The sequence below is a fragment of the Arachis ipaensis genome, chromosome B07 (genome assembly GCF_000816755.2).
Source record: "Arachis ipaensis cultivar K30076 chromosome B07, Araip1.1, whole genome shotgun sequence".
NCBI classification, from domain to species: domain Eukaryota; kingdom Viridiplantae; phylum Streptophyta; class Magnoliopsida; order Fabales; family Fabaceae; genus Arachis; species Arachis ipaensis.
This window is the reverse complement of record NC_029791.2, coordinates 364,154-381,416: the sequence shown is the minus strand read 5'-3', so window position 1 is coordinate 381,416 and position 17,263 is coordinate 364,154. Positions and strand designations below refer to the sequence as shown.

General features: G+C 35.1%; 2 protein-coding genes across 4 annotated transcripts; both read right to left on the bottom strand.

Moving 5' to 3' along the window:
* LOC107609234 (E3 ubiquitin-protein ligase ORTHRUS 2) lies at positions 142-4,089 on the bottom strand. Its single transcript, XM_016311116.2, has 9 exons — positions 3,548-4,089; positions 2,912-3,453; positions 2,704-2,829; positions 2,248-2,347; positions 2,069-2,130; positions 1,883-1,985; positions 1,524-1,668; positions 1,168-1,385; positions 142-771 (listed from the first exon to the last, which is right to left on the bottom strand). The coding sequence occupies exons 1-9, from the start codon at positions 3,983-3,985 to the stop codon at positions 472-474; spliced, it is 2,034 nt and encodes a 677-aa protein (XP_016166602.1). The 5' UTR covers positions 3,986-4,089; the 3' UTR covers positions 142-471.
* On the bottom strand, positions 9,319-16,733 carry LOC107608850. 3 transcript variants are annotated; one of them, XM_021106811.1, is made up of 22 exons: positions 16,460-16,733; positions 15,959-16,325; positions 15,625-15,883; positions 15,442-15,507; positions 15,081-15,224; positions 14,867-14,994; positions 14,578-14,742; positions 14,170-14,275; positions 13,737-13,842; positions 13,537-13,647; positions 12,985-13,148; positions 12,785-12,902; positions 12,234-12,458; positions 11,739-11,947; positions 11,301-11,468; positions 11,074-11,179; positions 10,835-10,972; positions 10,552-10,710; positions 10,197-10,403; positions 9,900-10,094; positions 9,723-9,794; positions 9,399-9,623 (listed from the first exon to the last, which is right to left on the bottom strand). In XM_021106811.1, exons 1-22 carry the CDS (start codon positions 16,508-16,510, stop codon positions 9,465-9,467), a joined length of 3,423 nt encoding a protein of 1,140 aa, XP_020962470.1. In that variant the 5' UTR covers positions 16,511-16,733; the 3' UTR covers positions 9,399-9,464. The 3 variants fall into 3 exon arrangements, with proteins under 3 accessions (XP_016166087.1, XP_020962470.1, XP_016166088.1); XM_016310601.2 differs by having other exon boundaries at positions 9,319-9,623; positions 15,625-16,325; positions 16,460-16,728; XM_016310602.2 differs by having other exon boundaries at positions 15,081-15,221; positions 15,625-16,325; positions 16,460-16,730.

The following is a 17,263-nucleotide window of genomic DNA, read 5'->3' as shown; positions in this document are numbered from 1 at the left end:
TAACTTCTAATTATAATTATAATAATATATAAAATTTAAGATGTCTGCCATTCAAGCCAGCCACTACAAATGTACACAAATTAGATGAAATAATTTTTATTACATAAAATAATTTTTATTAACAATAACAAAGTACTAACATAAGCAATGACAATGTATAATTGTATGCATTCATTTTTCATGGAGTTGCAAAATGAAAGCATACTCCAATGTCCAATCCATATTCCATACAAGGCTATAGGCTATAGTAAAACTACAAATCCCAACATCAGGGGAATTTTACTCGACTAAACGAGCTTAAACAATCAACAATTAAAAGTAAAGTCTAGGAGCCAGCCATCAACAAAAAGTTATATAGCTTTGGTTCTGCTAATAATGTATGTATGTAGCTATATACCCATCCAATCAAAAAAAATATAGCTATGTCTGTAATTCCAAAATAGCTTGCTCCAATCCAACACCAAACCTTTTTTAAGTGCTGCAAGTCATTACATTGTCCTCTAGTCCTGCCACATCGATTTGCTCCTCAGTGTTCACAATAGCTGAATCACCAGCACCCTTTCTGCGCTTGTGTGGCTGATTCAAATCATTGTCCTTGATCTCCTCTAGGACATTCTCACCTGAATCACAATGCTTTGAAACTTCTGTCCCATCATCATCATTCACAGTCTCTATATTTTCATCATTTTTGTCATTGGACACTTCAGAACTCTCTTCTATCTCAGCCTCGCGGAGTAGGGTTTCTATCGCACTCATCATGTGTCTGTTAACCTATTGCAAAGGCCAAAAACAGCATAAATACAATCGCAAGATCACATACAAACTGTAAATTGCATATTTATGAATGCTCCTCTTTAGAAGATTTATTTCTAAATGTGAACACCACCTAATTAAACTTGCCAACTCTCCATTGAATCTCATTTCAAAGAAGGCCTAAGATTTTTCAGTGACTTTGGGTTAACAGAAAATAAAACAAATTAAGGGTTGGATTTGAAGTTATCCACATTTGGTGTCAAATATAAAACAAGAAGCAAAAACAGATAGTCAATGGCAATAACATCCACCTTCCTAATTAAAATAGTTTGGGAGTAAAATCAAATTCAAGCTTTCCCAAATACCATCACCAACAATATGCTCAGACAATTAGAAAGAGACATGATGTACTACCTCTGGGTTCTGAAGAAATTCAGCTATGTCAATTGAACATGAAGGGCATTTCATAACATTCTTCTGTGCTCGCAAGGTGCGCCCACCTTCGCTTCCCCTCTTTCTGATAAAGCTTTTGCCAGAAAAGGCACCCTCCAAACAGGATTTGCAGAAGTTGTGGCCACAAGGAGTTGTCACAGGGACGCTCAACACCTTGCGACACAAGAGGCATGCAAACTCTGCAAAATTGATGAATCAAGAAGCAAAATTATATCAACTTAAGAATCTCATACATAGTAATAACTGCAAAGGAATCAAATCAAAGTGGTTTAAGAGATGGTTAAAGTCTTTATAGGAAAGTCCAAGGCAACATGTACCTTTCATAAGCCTATCTCTCACTGGCTTGGTCTTGACTTTTCGTACAATTTTTATCTTTTCTGATATCCCATGTTCATACCTTATAGCATCCATTTTCTTGCTTGGTGGTGGGGGTCTCTTCCACATCCAGCATTCCTTTTCCTCCTGAAATGCATAAACAATAAAGGTGGAATTAAATTCAATGGAACAAAGAATATGCAAAATATCTAGGGCAAAACAAGTGATGATTATCTTGTCTTAACCTAGTAACCTAGTAGAAAGAAGGGGCAAATGAATCAATACCTCATAATGCAATAACATTTAGAATTTTAGATACAAGAAAAATAAACAGACCATAGTTTTGTACAACACCACTTACATCATAATCCCATGCTGCAGCTTTCTTCCTTTCAGTTACATCAATTGCCCCCTTCAACTCTTTAACCACTGGAAGTGGGTGTGGACGGTCTCCATGTTCATCACTGCAGATGAATGACCCAAAATAAGTTCAAGATTGCATGTATATGCGCTCACACAAAGACACACATTGATACAAGGAACCAACCTTGTCCATGGAGCTGGTTCATTGTCACATCTAACGAACAAATATCTGCAAACCAAGCAACCCTAACCCAAAAAGAGGACTCTTGAGGATCATTTTGGAGAAAGATAATCAATTCAATAGGGGAAAAATGTTAGGATCTATTAAATGTAATTAATTACAAGGATTTCCTAGTATCTTACTTGTATTCCCTTCTTACGCCAGCATTTCTCGATTCGATAAACTCCATCATACCTCACTCCGAATTGGGGTGCATAAGCAGATCGTTTTTCCTTGTGGGACCTGACAAAGATTGAGAACAACATGAACAAGGCAAAAATATTTACACAGAAGCACGAGACTCGGATGAAAGGCATGACCAAGACAATCCAAAAATATGAGCAAGCACGAGAATCAACTGAAAAATTAAACAGACTAAACCATTCATATTCACACAGTACGTCAACACAAATTAGAAGGAAACTTTGGGAGAAGAAATAAAAGCCAAGGCAATGAAATAAATTGATTTTATTGCATATAAGCATAAATAGATTTGGAATAATAAAAAAGCAATGTGGGTATCTTCTGGTGCATAGATTTGGTCAATCAATTACATGTGATGAAGGGGAATGATTATAAAAATGATTGACATAACTGACCTCACAACCCTAACAGGATAACCTTGTTGGCAACTCACTCTGAGGGCCTCATTCATGTTGTCAAACTTCTGGTCAAATGAATGTGTTTTGTTGGTGCGTTTGTTGCCACTAAGGTCCTTTCCACCACTGCAGACAAAACAACCACAAAGAAACTCAATCAACAGAGACATAGAAAACAAGCAAATGAGTATGCAAAGCAGTTAGTTACCTTCCAGTGTAGAGGAACCACTCTCCATGATCCTCGTCATCAACATAGCCACCTGAAAGTGCTACAGACTGAGCACCAAAACCCTTTTGACCAGCAATGCCCGCAACATGAGGGAAATGGGCGCCCCACTGCCTGCAATCCATTCTGTCCTCCCAAGTATCACCAACAAGAACCCCACGATTGTTCCTGGGATCATACTCAGCAGTGATTGGACCCAAAAAATCCGAAGGGATCGTCACAAAAATCTTACCACTGCACGCGTTGGCCTTGCCAGTCTTCTTCGCCCGCTCAGTGGTGAAGCAAGTGTCTGGAAGCTCGTCGTTTTTTCGAGAAACATACACCTTGGGCTGCGCCACCGCACCAACCATCCCCGTGGCCTTCATCTGCCTTGCCAAACGGATCGCAATGGCCAGCTGGTCGTTAATCCGAGGGTTTTCGGCCATCTTAGGTGGGATCTGACTGCGACAATTCGCACAGGTCCGCTTTGCCTGCCCAATCCACTTCTGGAAGCACTTCAAACAAAAGTTGTGACCACACGGCGTCTGCACACCCAACCAAAAAAAAAAAATCAGCTCCGAAAAATTGAATGGTGTGAACATTGACATGAGGAAGCAATCCAGAACAGAACAAACTAACCGTCACGGGTCTCTCCGGCAACTGCATGCAGATTGAGCAGTTCAGACTCCCATCGAAGATGTCCTTCTCTGCTTTGCCATTCTCCGCTGCTGCGAGTGGCTTCGAGGAGCGAGAAACGAGCTCCTGTCTCTTCTTTGCCTTCTCCTCGTCAGTGAGTGAGGTGTCCCCCTGAATCGCCCGGATCGCCGCCACTAAGCTGTCGGAGTTTCCGGCAACGGCAGGAGCCGATGCTTGAACAGGGGCAGGATCGGCACAGTCAGGGCACTCCCAAGTGCTGACCTCGGCCATGGTAGGAGGGCCGGTGCCGGCGGGGAGACAAGGCTGGTGCCACGGGGTATGGCAGGGCCGGCACGTGAGGTACTCGTGTGGTGGTGGTTTCTGCTTGCAGAGCATGCAGGCACCGTCGGAGTCGCACGGAAGTGCCTTGGAGTGGGCCATGTAGTGGTGTGTGACTGGCGAAAGAAAATAGTAGCGGGTGAAGAGAGAGAGTGTGAGAGACAGTGATAAAAAGACGGGATTTTATATTGTTGGGAAGGGAAGGGACTCTACTCTAATATTTACTATTTAGTATCATCCATTTTGGCGTACAAAGGAGGAGGGAACATTCTTTTTAAATTTTTATCCAATTTTCGCCTTTCCCTCTACTCTTGTTTTTTATTTTTATTTTTTGTCTTTTTCTTCTTCTTTTTTTCCAATAAAATATTGGTAACTTGCAAGATTGACTCATTGTGAAATGAATATGAATATGCACTACTAAATGGGGATATTCTTTTATAAACATAAATATAATGAAAATATATGTACCAGTAACTGATATTTATTTATAAATATGTATATTATAATAGGAATATAGTGGATTATGATTTAAACGTGTCGCAGTAAAAGTGTAACGGTTTGCATTGAATTACGTGTGAAAAAATAGCTACATTTTTTTAGCGGTATGTTAGTTTTTATATAGACAAGCATTACATAAAAAATTATTATAGAGGTATAGCGGTTTATTTTCACACGCAACTCAACGTCAATCGCTATTCTTTTACCGCAATTTACGTTTAAATTATAATCTACTGTACTCCAATCGCAGTTTTCTACTCAACGTCAATCGCTATTTTTTTACCGTAATTTACGTTTAAATCATAATTTACTGTACTCCAATCGCAGTTTATAGTAAATTATGATTTAGACGTAAATTGCGGTAAAAAATAGCGATTGACATTGAGTTGCGTGTGAAAATAAACTGCTACACCTTCTAACAATTTTGTATGTAATGCTTGTCTGTATAAAAACTAACATACCGCTAAAAAAGTGTAGCAATTTTTTCACACGCAACTCAACCTAAACCGTTACATTTCTACTACGGTTTACGTTTAAATCATAATCCACTATATTTCTATTATAGTTTCTATAGAAATAAAAAAAATATATTTATATCTTCAATGTATAAATGTTGTATTATGATAATATTAAAAAACAAATAATTTATTTTAGTAACTTACCCATCTTTTCACACAAAATAAATTCAACTAGATCCATAAGAGATGCATGAAGCAACCAAACAAGAGGTATTTACAATGAAATTTACATGGATTTTGAAGGTAAAATACTAAGGGATTGTTTGAGTGAGTTTTTGTTAAAAGATATTTTTTTTATTTTTTTTTAAATATGTTATTGAAAAAGTAAAAGTAATTTTATATTTAAATTTTATATTTTTATTTTTAATATTGGATTAACAATGGTATTTTTTTAAATTGTAAACTGCTATGGTATTGTCCGATTTTCAAGAAGTACAGAAATATCGGATCATCCGATTTTTAGGTACAAAAATCGGACCCTCAAACTCTCCGATTTGTGTTTAAAAAAAATTGGAGTACACAAATTGAACTGTTTGATTTGTGTTTTCCAAATTTTGTTAGTTTTTTAAACACAAATTTTTAAAATTTTTTTAAACACAAATCGAAGGGTCGGATTTATATACTTTTCATAATTTAAAAAAAAACTAAAAATTACAATATTAAAATATATCACTCATCTTATTTCCATATCTAAATTGGATATCTCGTAAAAAAAATCTTTTTATCTATTTAGCATCAATTTAGTCCCACAATGAGGTCAAAATAAATAATTAACAAAATGTCCTACATAACAACAGTACAAGAACAAAATCGATAATCTGGAGAACAAGTACAAGCTCCAGAGACATAAAATCAACCATTGATACATCAATACATTTATTTATTATTTTTTTATAATATAAATAAAATATTTTCTATAAAACTAAAGAAAATGATAAATAAATGTATTGATGCATCATGGTTGATTTTGTGCTTCTATAGCTTGTACTTGTTCGATGTTGTTATGTATGACATTTTGTTAATTATTTAATTTTGACCTCACTGTGGGACTAAATTGATACTAAATAAAACTTTTTTGAATTCAAATAGAACACTTTAAACTTTAAAGACCAAAACAGAATTACGAGACCTATAAGACCAATTTAGTACTTTACCTTTTTTGTTATTACTTATCCCAGAGATTGTCTTTGATTCGGTGAGGGAAAAAATAATTTGGATTTGACTACTAATAAGTGTCATTTATCTCTAGTTTAATTCTCATTAGCACAATATTAATATAGAAAACCAACGTAATATTTCCAACGAAAGATAACGTAACATCTCCAACAGTAAAGTCGCTGTGAAAATACTAAATAGTTTTAACATATTTGAACAATACCATATAGAATTAAAGCTTTGCAAAATTAGTAAACTTTTAGCCATAAAATTTTAAGATTTTTTTCCCTCTTTACCTATAGACTTGCCTTTTATGACGATAAATCTATTGACCCGTCTTAATTACAATGTACCTAATTCTATGTGATCAGTGGACTAGTGGAGCAATTATCTGAAATAAGATATATTGTAATAATAGAATTAATACTGAAGTTGGTTTCCCAATTTATATACGAATTTTAATTTAGTCTCTAAATTTTTAATTATTTTATTTAACGATTTACAAATATAATTTACATTAGTTTATGAGATAATTTTCTATATATAAACATTAATGCAAATACTAATATAGACGGTCAAATTTTACTTTAAAATTTATAAAATGACCGTTGTTTTAATTTTAAAACTCAAATAATCCCAAATGATAACATATTACTTGTTGTGGGAGGAAAAATATCAATATAGCACCACTTATAATTTTATTTTTTGAGTTGTTTGAGTGCTAAAATTAAAACCATGTCAATTTAAAGAGTGCGTGGTATCTGACTATTTATCTCAGCATTCTATTAATATTCGTGCCTCAAAAATTATCTCAAAAATTAATATAAATCATATTTACAAAATTTGAACACTAAATAGAAAGAATTAAAACTTTAAAGATTAAACTAAACCTCGCGTATAAATTTAGAAATTAAATTAAATATTATCTCGTAATCATAATAATAAATGGCAAAAGTTCTACAGATTTGTAAGACATTAAATTTATAAATAGTGTTCAAATCTGAGTAGATTTAGGGGTAACTACTTACTTTGAATAAACTAGTAATATCTTATTATTTTAAAAATTGCGTTTTTCAGTTTATGGAAAGTAGTAAATGTGTGGGAGAGAAATTGACAGAAAATAAATATTTCATATTTTCACATTTATGGTATATGAAAATTTGTTTCTTTACTAAAATGGTAATGGATAATAGATAGAAGATAATTTTGTTTACTAAAATATGACAAAAAGATAAAGATAGTTCTCGAATATTGTTGTTATTGTTGTTGTTGTTACAAAAATGATGAGTTATTAACTTATTATATTCCTCTAAAGTGTATATTATTAAGGTTTGAGCTGACAAAGTATATTTATAAACTATTCTTTATTAATTAATCGGATATTGAATACTCTACGAAACCAAAAATCTACTTCATATATGAAAAATATTTTGTACCTTATAATAATGTAATAAAATACAGTACATACCTGGTCGGAGAGATGCAGAAAAAATCAACGAGTGGTGTATGAACTTGCCAATAATGAAACCTATCAAAGCTCAGAAAACCATACTTGATTGTCACTTATTACAATATGGATTTAGTTTCCAAGTAATGCTAACAGATTTTTTTTTCAAAAACGGTTTTGGTCAACAACTGTTTTTAGGATAGTTGTTAAGAGAGGGAATAACAAAGTAGTTTTATTTATTTTTTTTATGTATTTTTACTGTTTTGAAAATACTTATTAACTAATTAAAATAAATTCATCTAATTATATATCATTACATCCACAAAGTATAAGAAACTTTTACACATGCAACTTCAATTATCTTTAAAAAAGATTTAAATTATGAAAAAAACAAATTGCAATTGTCGCTACAAACTATAATCAAAGGAATATTTCATAAAAAATTAAACAAATTTGTCAAAAAAAAAAAAACAGCTTTAGGAAAATACGTGACATTATATCTCCAGCAATATCGCGTCAAAAACAGCTTTCAAATCATGCAGCACAGGATTAAGAATCAGATCAATTTCATTTAGATATTAATGGATAATAACATACCAACCTCAAATAGACAAAGAAATTGAGGCACATAGTGATAATCGAAAGCACCAGGCTTTATTATCACTGATGAACAAACATGCTTGTAAGTGGCAAAATAATCTGAGTATCAATTAACATATAACACCATTGGTGTGTAAAAACTAAAAAGGTTTGTCAATGAAAGAGTCGAGGGCACGGATTTGCTAATTGTTACACATTTTATGCCGTGGATAATGTTGCTCTCGCTAAAATTAACTATACTTATTGAATATAGTGGATTATTAATTTATTATAGGACTTGGTTCGTAGTTCTTTTTCCTATGATTATGGAATTTTTTGACGTTCAGATTTTAAAGGTGTAATTTATATTTCTGGTATAATAGATATATATCATTATTTATATACAAGTTTGCATACACAGGTTTTTGTAATTTCGCTTCTACTTTGGTTTGGATTGCTGTGTTTCCTAATACTTCAAGTTTTAGGTATCGTTGTTATTAAAAAAAAAAAAAATCCTAAAAACAGCAGCACTTAAACCAAAACAGATCAAAAGGACATGAACATTTAATTACACCCTTGGATTTTTGAACATCGACATTCACGGTAAACACGCAATGCTGCTAGAGACGTAGAGTTAGTCTAAATGTGATTGGCTATCAGACTTTTGCAAGTTGGTGCATAGCGACATTTTTATTTATTTATTTGCAGTTTTTGTGGGTTTTTTAATTTTTCATTTTTTTAACTTATTTGAGGAGAATCTTTTGTCTTCATCTTACTTTTTTTTTTGAAGTAAACAAAAGCTCAACACAATAAGATGGAGCAACAGAAGTCTTCATCTTACTTTTAAATTAAATTTTCAGTCACTAATACAAGATTTTTTTATTCTTCACTAACAGCATAGTATTCGGTATTCACTTTTTTTCCTTTGTTTTTTGCTGATAAGAAAGCTAATTTTCTAAACTAAAGTGAAATTAAAATTAGAATAAGTATAGGGAACCAATGACCTAAGCGTACAATGTGTACAACTTAAATGTTCGCCTATTAAAATCAGAAATAACATATATTTTCACGTTTGATTTAACATATTAAAGTAAAATTAAATGTTCGCCTATTGGTGTGGAGGGCTGGAGGCCAAGTAATTGAGGGGTGGATAAGAGGGTTAAGTCACAAGTGCTATAAACTTGACTGAAGCATAAAGTGCACAAAACGAAATGAAACTAAACTGGTTTCTGGATATGTTAAAACAATAAGAAGATCAGTGAGGCAGGTTTTCCTTTTCCATGTTAAAAAGAATGAACACTTAACTATATTCCTGTTATCATTACATTATTCACTATATATACTAAAAAAGAATATAATGGTTTTACAAAAGAATTCAATGATATCATATGTAGAAGTAAGTAGATGGATCAGTTGCATTTGTTGTGTCTTTGCAAAGAATAGAGCGGGCTTCAATCACTGAGCGAGGAGGCTCAATATCCTTCTCATGCAATGCATTTCCTCGCAGTCTTTGCATCTGGGAAGCAAATGTGTCATCCAATATCTACAAACAAAGTCAAACACTTTTATCAGTTATTCAGTCTCAGTTACATTATTATAATAAAAACATAGTATGTAGTTAGTAGTTAAAGGATTGAGTTACCCCCAGAGCATAGCAAGACCCGTTGTACCATATCCTGTTTTCCTTCCTTCCTTCCAGAAACTTTAAAACAATCTAGCACAATTAATTAAAGTAGTGGCTTTAGACTTCAATTTATACATGAGTAGTCATGTCAAATGTGAGTTGTCAACACATGAATAAACCTTTCTGGTTGCTCACCTGTCCCATCCTATCCCATAATCCGCGGCAAATTGCTATAAAGATCTGGCTAGTAAAGACCTCATGCAGGTTGGATATGAAGTCAATGAGTTGTGAATTGAGCAGTTGCATTCTTTCACGCACTTCTGCCTCTCCATCTGCTTCTTTTGTTTCCTCAAGAATCTTCTTCAGACGTGTGCTCCGATTAGCTTGCAACTGAACAGTTTAAAATGTCAATTGTTGAGGTTAACTTTACGGCATCAATGTTCTATGATGCTATAGGATCACTTATGAACTGGATATTCTGAAAAATCTTACATTGTTGACGAGATTCCCTATTATTGCTTGCAAATAAGTTTTGTATTTGGTTCTCAAGAGAACGGTTATTCCATTCATTTGCTCCCCAAACAATGTTTTCTTATCCCCCATGACAGGTAGACAGGATGCCCATGACTTTAGGATGTCTTCCACTCTACAGTGTAGGACATCAAGAATCCTCTTGATGGTGTTAAAGAATATTCCCAACTGGATAAAAAAACCAAGCATTAAGATTTCTTTCTAAAGGTATAAATAAACAAATTGTAGACAGAAACAACCAAAACTAAGAGTATTCAAACTGAGTTTAAGTTCCGGGGAGGGTATGGACAAATTTATAAGCACACATAGAACTTACTTGATTAGGAAGCAAGTTGACAGTAGTTGATTGTCTTCTTGCTAGCTTTTGGACTTGCAAATGAAGCCTCTTCGGTATGCTGTCTTTCAAAGGGGTTAAGATATCACTGTATTGTTTCTCAAGGGATTTCATGATTGCTCTCTCTATATTTGCCACAGCCTTCAAAATATAATCCGAAAAAAATATGCAGAATCAAGGGATTATGCGAGTGAGACAGAAATGATTCCAAAGAGATCTTAAATGCAAATTGGCTTTATAGGATTTTTGGTCTTTAGAACCTTACATTTTCCAAGTAAAGTGAGTATTGAGGCCATCTATTGATTACCACTTCATACAGGATAAGGTTGTCTTTGATCTTCTCATACATTTGCTCTGCAAACGGGGATGTCGAATGGTTGGTGATTACTCCAGACCATGGCACCTGTATGTTTTTTATTGTAGTAAAGACGCTCATTTCATTTCTAAATGTTGTATGGTTTCCTTAGTCATTCATAATTCATAAAGTAACTAAAAAATTGCTACCTTTTCTGCTTTACAACAATCAAGTAAACTGAGTTGCATATCCTGGATCCACACCATGATGTAATTGTGGAACAAATTTCTGGAGTCTACACCCCCCTGCACAGGACTAAAACAAACATAAAGAAATGTTGCATGTGAGAGAAATGATATTGCAATTTGTGGAGGCTTCAAATGCTGTTCACTATTGTACTTGTAAGTGCACTGCCAGAGAAGTTTCTTAGACAAACCTTATATTCCACGACTCAAGGTGCCGTTCAAAGTCGGCGGTTGCAGTTAGAAGCTCATTCACATGCGCCTGTGGACAAGACGGTGGCCATGCAGAAAGAAAAGTTCTCAGCCTGTTACACAGCTCAGTGCTGTAAACGGCTGCTGTGATGTTTGTCAGGTCAATTGAACTGAAAATTGGACTACAGATGTCAGAAATTCTATTAAGTAATCAAAAGAAATTATTGCTCGGGAGTAAATATGGCTATAGTTTAAGAAGAGAAACGATGAAGAATAATTGTCTCAAAAGGCACGAGATAAAATTCCGATAAACCAAGAGAAATCTGTGCAAAATCTAGTCAGTACCATAAAGAAACATTTCCAAATAGTAGTACAACAATGGAAAAATAGGAAAGAAAATGTATTGTTGATTAGTTTCTGTAAAGAAATTAGATGAATACCTAGGAAATATATGCTGGCCGTTGATCGTATGCTGGCTGTGGATCTCTATATCTGCTTGAATTTCATTTCTTATAGAAACACAAAGGTTTTTCATCTTTAGGTATGCAGTTGAGATCGTGATGGTATCCATTAGGTAACCCTCAGTGGTGCTTGACACAAACTCGTCGGTCTCCATCATGTGTTTTCTACACCTTTTTCTTGCAGCAGTCTGTCAACGAAAAAGAGTTATTTAATGTGCTAACATTGCATAAACGATCCAGAAAAGCATTTTACTTTTGTATGAGCTGTTATTTTAATCTTTGTATACTATATTATCTAACTTATTGGCCTGAGAAAAGTTGGAGCTGAAAGGATACAACTTCCATGGAAAAGCAAGCTTCATACAGAGTTTGCTGTTCAAGGATAGTGCTGAATCTTATTCATGAATAAATGCTTGAATTCACACCAAGGCTAAAAGAGCATCAGTCTTCAATAATAATGACATATAAAATTACCTGCAAATAGTTTCTTAGAATAGTTTGAGCATCTAGAGATAGTATATCATGAAGACTGCTGTAGACTTGTATGGCAGGATACAGAGCTGGTGCTGCAGAACAGGATGCTGGACCAAAATGTTCAGTTAAACCTGATGGTGAGCTCTCATCAAGTGATTTATAATTCTCGAAAACTGTAGCCAGAAGACTTTCTATTTGAGTTTCACAGTCCAAAAGTAGGCTTCTCTGTGAAAATGGATTAAGAAATTGTTAACTGATTCTCCATTTACAAACAGGAGGTTACATTATAACAATGTTATAAACTGTAAATTAATTAGGATCAATATTAGATGAGAAGAAATGAAGAACTTCTGTCTGGGAGGATATATTATTCTTCCCCAAAGCATTTCCGCTGTGCGCAATTACGATATATATTTTTTTTATGTAATAGTTTGCATAAACCCTCTCAACCACCTATGTCATTTCAAGGATTTCTAATGAATGCCAGTAAACCAGACTAACTTAAATCATATAAGTGCTTGCTCATTGTTGAAACTTGAGAGAATTTTTACCTCCTGCCTGGTCAATCTCCTCTCACTTCTGGCCTTTATTAAGGGTTCAAGCAACTCTTTCACAAGCTCCAGGCAGTCCTTGGTTGGAGTTGCCACATGCATTACATGTAATAGATATCTACAAGAGATTGGTGGTAAGCAAAAGTGATTTGAGAAATAATGAGAAGAAAAGAGTAACTTAGCTAACTGTATGTGGGTACCTCAACTTGGCATAAGAGTCAGAAACTCCATAGTAGTCTGCAAATGTTTCTAACAACCACTTCCATGGCCCATCCAGTCGCAAGTTTCTGCAGTGGAAATGCTGTGCACGCATAGCACCCTCCAACAATAAATCATAAGCTTGAGTTTCCACCACAGTTGAACTCTGCAACAAGAAATAAATTAATATGAGACTGGCCAGAAGTAGTTAGAATTGACCATCTTGGTTGTTACTAGCCAAAATTAAGACAATCATATAATTAAAACCATGTTGTCCTGTTTGAAAAAATTCCAACTAGTAATGGTATGAGCAAAGTTAAAAATATTTTCTCTTTTGATAAGTACACTGAAACCTCGGTCACATAGAACAGATATGTATGATTCTTGATAATAAATCTCAGAGAGGGAAAATTCCGATTTGATTCCTTAATAACTTTAAAGATATATTCTACTAATAACTGTTATGTCCTTTTCTCAATGCAATTCTTATCTTAATATTATTCATTCTTCTTTCATCAGTGAACTTAAAAACTTCTGTTTGGTTGAGTTAGAACCTTTATTTGATTGTTTTCATCACTTGTCATTGTGCTGCTAATGGAAAGCTGAATCTTGCCAACACATTCTTGTTCATCATGATATATTGGCCACCATCGAATTTTGTCACTCTGCATACAGATACATTACATGTCATGTATGTGGGTGGTGTAAAAGAGAAGAATAATATTTACAGATGATATAGCAATAGAGAGCTTACAGGATTATCACTGAGGGATGAAATTGGGATTCTGGCTTGACCATGGACTGCCTTTTTTGAATCTTGGACTTCAACAACTAGGACATCCCCTTGGTTCTCTGGGAAACTGAATTTACATGCCAGTGTAAGATCTTTTAACATTATTGATAACATTACATGTACTATGAGCTGAAAATCTCCAGATCAAGCATAGAAATACATTACTGCATACTGGTATCAGAAGGCAGAGCATAATGATTATTGTATGATTTTTAACTATTCAGATTAATCAATCCAACAAAGTTTCTTCATCAGTTGTCATGATTCTAGATCCTGCTAAGATGCATTTGCAAAACATTCATAGACTACAATATTTCGCTAGTTTCCTAACAGTAGGACAATTACAAACATTTGTCCCAATTAATCAAGAAAAAAAAAAAAAAATCAAACTTACAAATCATGGTAGTCTCCAGTTCCAGGGTGTAGAAAAATTGCAGAACTTGGCTCTGCTTCATTTGCTTCTGATGTACTCTGAAGTTGGATTAAGCAAGATAGTGGCTCTACAAGAACAAGAAGGGGAGCGTCAACTCATTATGCAATAGTAGGGTTAATGTACTTACACGCACGAACATAATAATTTAGAAAGCTCAAGTATTCAGTGGAGGGTAAAGAATGATTCCTAAATGCTTAATGTTTAGCAAACATTAAGCATTTAGGAGTCATGCAAACATTAAGCATTTAGGAATCATTCTTTTCCAAGAGATATCTATCAGTTTAGCAAACAGTGTCCATCTTGAGGCCAAGAGATATCTAAACTGTAGAGTGAGAATAGTTATAGAAATCTTCCAGAAGAAGTACTAACCTTCTAATCCCATTGAGGATGAGGCTGACTTCATAGAATTTATGCCACTTTTCACGAATGATGAAACATGCCGGACGTATTCCATCCCAGCTTGTACGTAGATTGAACCTCTCTGTGAACTAGTGATTTGAAGTTTGCGTCTTGGTATAATGCGAAGTTTCCTCACTGCATTTATTCATATAGCACATCAGGTGATATGATTCTGAATTGCAATGTTGGAAGAAGATCAATATCATGAACGCATAATTGGATAAGTGAACTATATGATTCTGCTTAGATGTATAATTACCTTCCACTCTTATTTTGCCTACAACCTTCTTCATCTTCAGGGGAAATGTTTGTTCTGAATTCCTTGCATTTATGCCTTCAGTTTGTTTTGCTTTTACACCTCGAGGTTGCAACAAGAAGTCATGCAATCTATAGAATTCAAGGGACAAGATAAATGATTCAGGGCGATAGATGAAGGCAATGAAGCATAAATTTTAAAATGAAATGGAACCCACCCAAAGGCACTTCGAAGAGCCAGGCACTCATCTTTCAAAAACTCTGGTGCCTCAGTGCAGCCTCTTGCCCATGCTTGCAGGCACAAGCGTATGCAGGCATCATAAGTGATAAGGGTTTGCCAGGCATATTGACTATTGCAACTGCTGAAATAACATGGAAAGGAACAGTGTGCATTAGGCCCAGATTTTCAAAGCATTAATCTGGGAACGAATCTCAGGTTTGTTTTACTTGAATAAGAGTTCATACTCAGCTAAAAAAAATCAAGGTTTGTTTCAAAAGAAGGTAATGATGTGTGTTTATATTTTACTTTGCTGATATATAAAGTTTTACATAAGTGCATGAAGTTAAGGTTGACAGCACCTGGTGTTGTAATATGCTAAGTGAGGAGTCTGTCTTTCAGTGTCCTCTGTGATAGTTCTGTCTAGTCTGCACAGTTAAGCATCAAATGGACAATGTAATTCGGAAGGAAAGACAAGGGAAAAAATGGAAAGAAAGAAAGAAAGGGGGGCAATTGAAGGCAGCCATAGTTGGCAATAGAAGTACCTTTGAGCAAAGTCAGTGGTGGCTTTTACATTGCTGGGTTTTTGCTCAATTGAACATTCACTTCTCCCACCCACAGATTCTCTGGATGGCAAAGAGTCATTTTGTTCATTCATTGGGGAGCCCTTGGAGAATCTCTCAAGTTGAGGTGGAAAATCAGCATCAATAATAGGAGGAGCACTTGGAGGAGTAGCAAACTCAACTGAATCATCAAGACAATTGAGACTGCGCAGGTGAACCTGCTTGTGAAGGTGAACTCCTCCTGCAGCAGGTGTGAGCTTCTTCTGAACACCGAGAGTATTGGGAAGTTGAAGTGTCAGGTTCTGATTGGCCAAACCTTTCTTGAGGATGCCATTGGAGCGTTGGGGTTTAGGGAGTTTACATCCAAAGAGTTCATCCTCATCGTAGTAGTGTGAGATTGGCCTCTCCAAGTAATCCAAGTTGCTTGGAGCAGAGAGTTCTTCATCAGAAGAGTCGGCATCGTCGGGCAGTGAAACAGTGCTTTCATCAGTGTCATCCCCGACGGAAAAGGCAACGTTTCGAGGGGTGAGCAAGGCAGTATGGAACTTGAGCGGAGGAAGCACAGGAGAGTTGAGAACGGGAGATCTTGGGAATCTCTCACTGACGATTCTTCTCTCAGATAGAGGAGACCGTGTGGGAGCATCAGGCTCAGCCTCAGGCTTAGAGTCTTCCACTTTCGATCCCTTTGGATTGATTCAAAATGAGATGAGATGGAGCAAAAGACAAAGCAAAAGAGGAAAGCAGAAGGAATCAGAATCCACATAAAGAAAGAACAAGAATTCAAAATGCAAAAGCACACAAAGGAGGAGGAGCGAACCTGCTTGATCCATTGAATGGCGGTGTCGTCCAGACCTTCGGTGAACATCATGAGAGAGAGAGAGAGAATCAACTGTACAGAAGCAATTACTAGCAAGTCTCGAGATCGAGAGCAAGAGAGCGTGTATAGAAAGGAAGTAGCTCCCTACTAGCTAGCTCCACCTTATACGACTCACAACGGCTAGTTTCCATAATTCTCCATTTCAAACTAAGGAAACTTTTTTCCCCCAATAATTTAATTTAAAATACCATTTGGACATCATTTTATACCACAAACCCAAGCCTAAATATTTCATTCATTTTATGAGAACATCGAAGCCCATAATTATTATTATTTCATGTCATTCATTTTTCTCTTCCCGTTTTTTCCTTCTGTGCTATAGTAGCTTAATTAATTATGAATAACAAAGTTGAAGGAAACGGGAATTCCAGCAATGAATGCTCAATCTCCCTAAGAAGCTTCTAAATTAATATTCTTGCATAAAATAAATGTACACTACTAGTTGGTTGTGCATGTGTTATTAATGAACTCTATATCTTTTTTTAATCATGAAATTAAACATTAACATGTTTATGTCTACTAGTGCAGTATGTAATTTTGAGTAGTAGAGAGGCCATATTTTGCTATCGTTGACAAATAGATTGAAAAATCAAATGCAGCAGCAGCCGGAGTTGGTTTTATCTACGAAGGCGACAAACGCATATGGTATACCCGGTCAACCATGTGAGCGTGCTCTGCTTTTTTGGAGTGAATTTCCTTTGTTTAGTTTAAGAAGAAAATTTTGAAACGATCTCTCAGTTTATT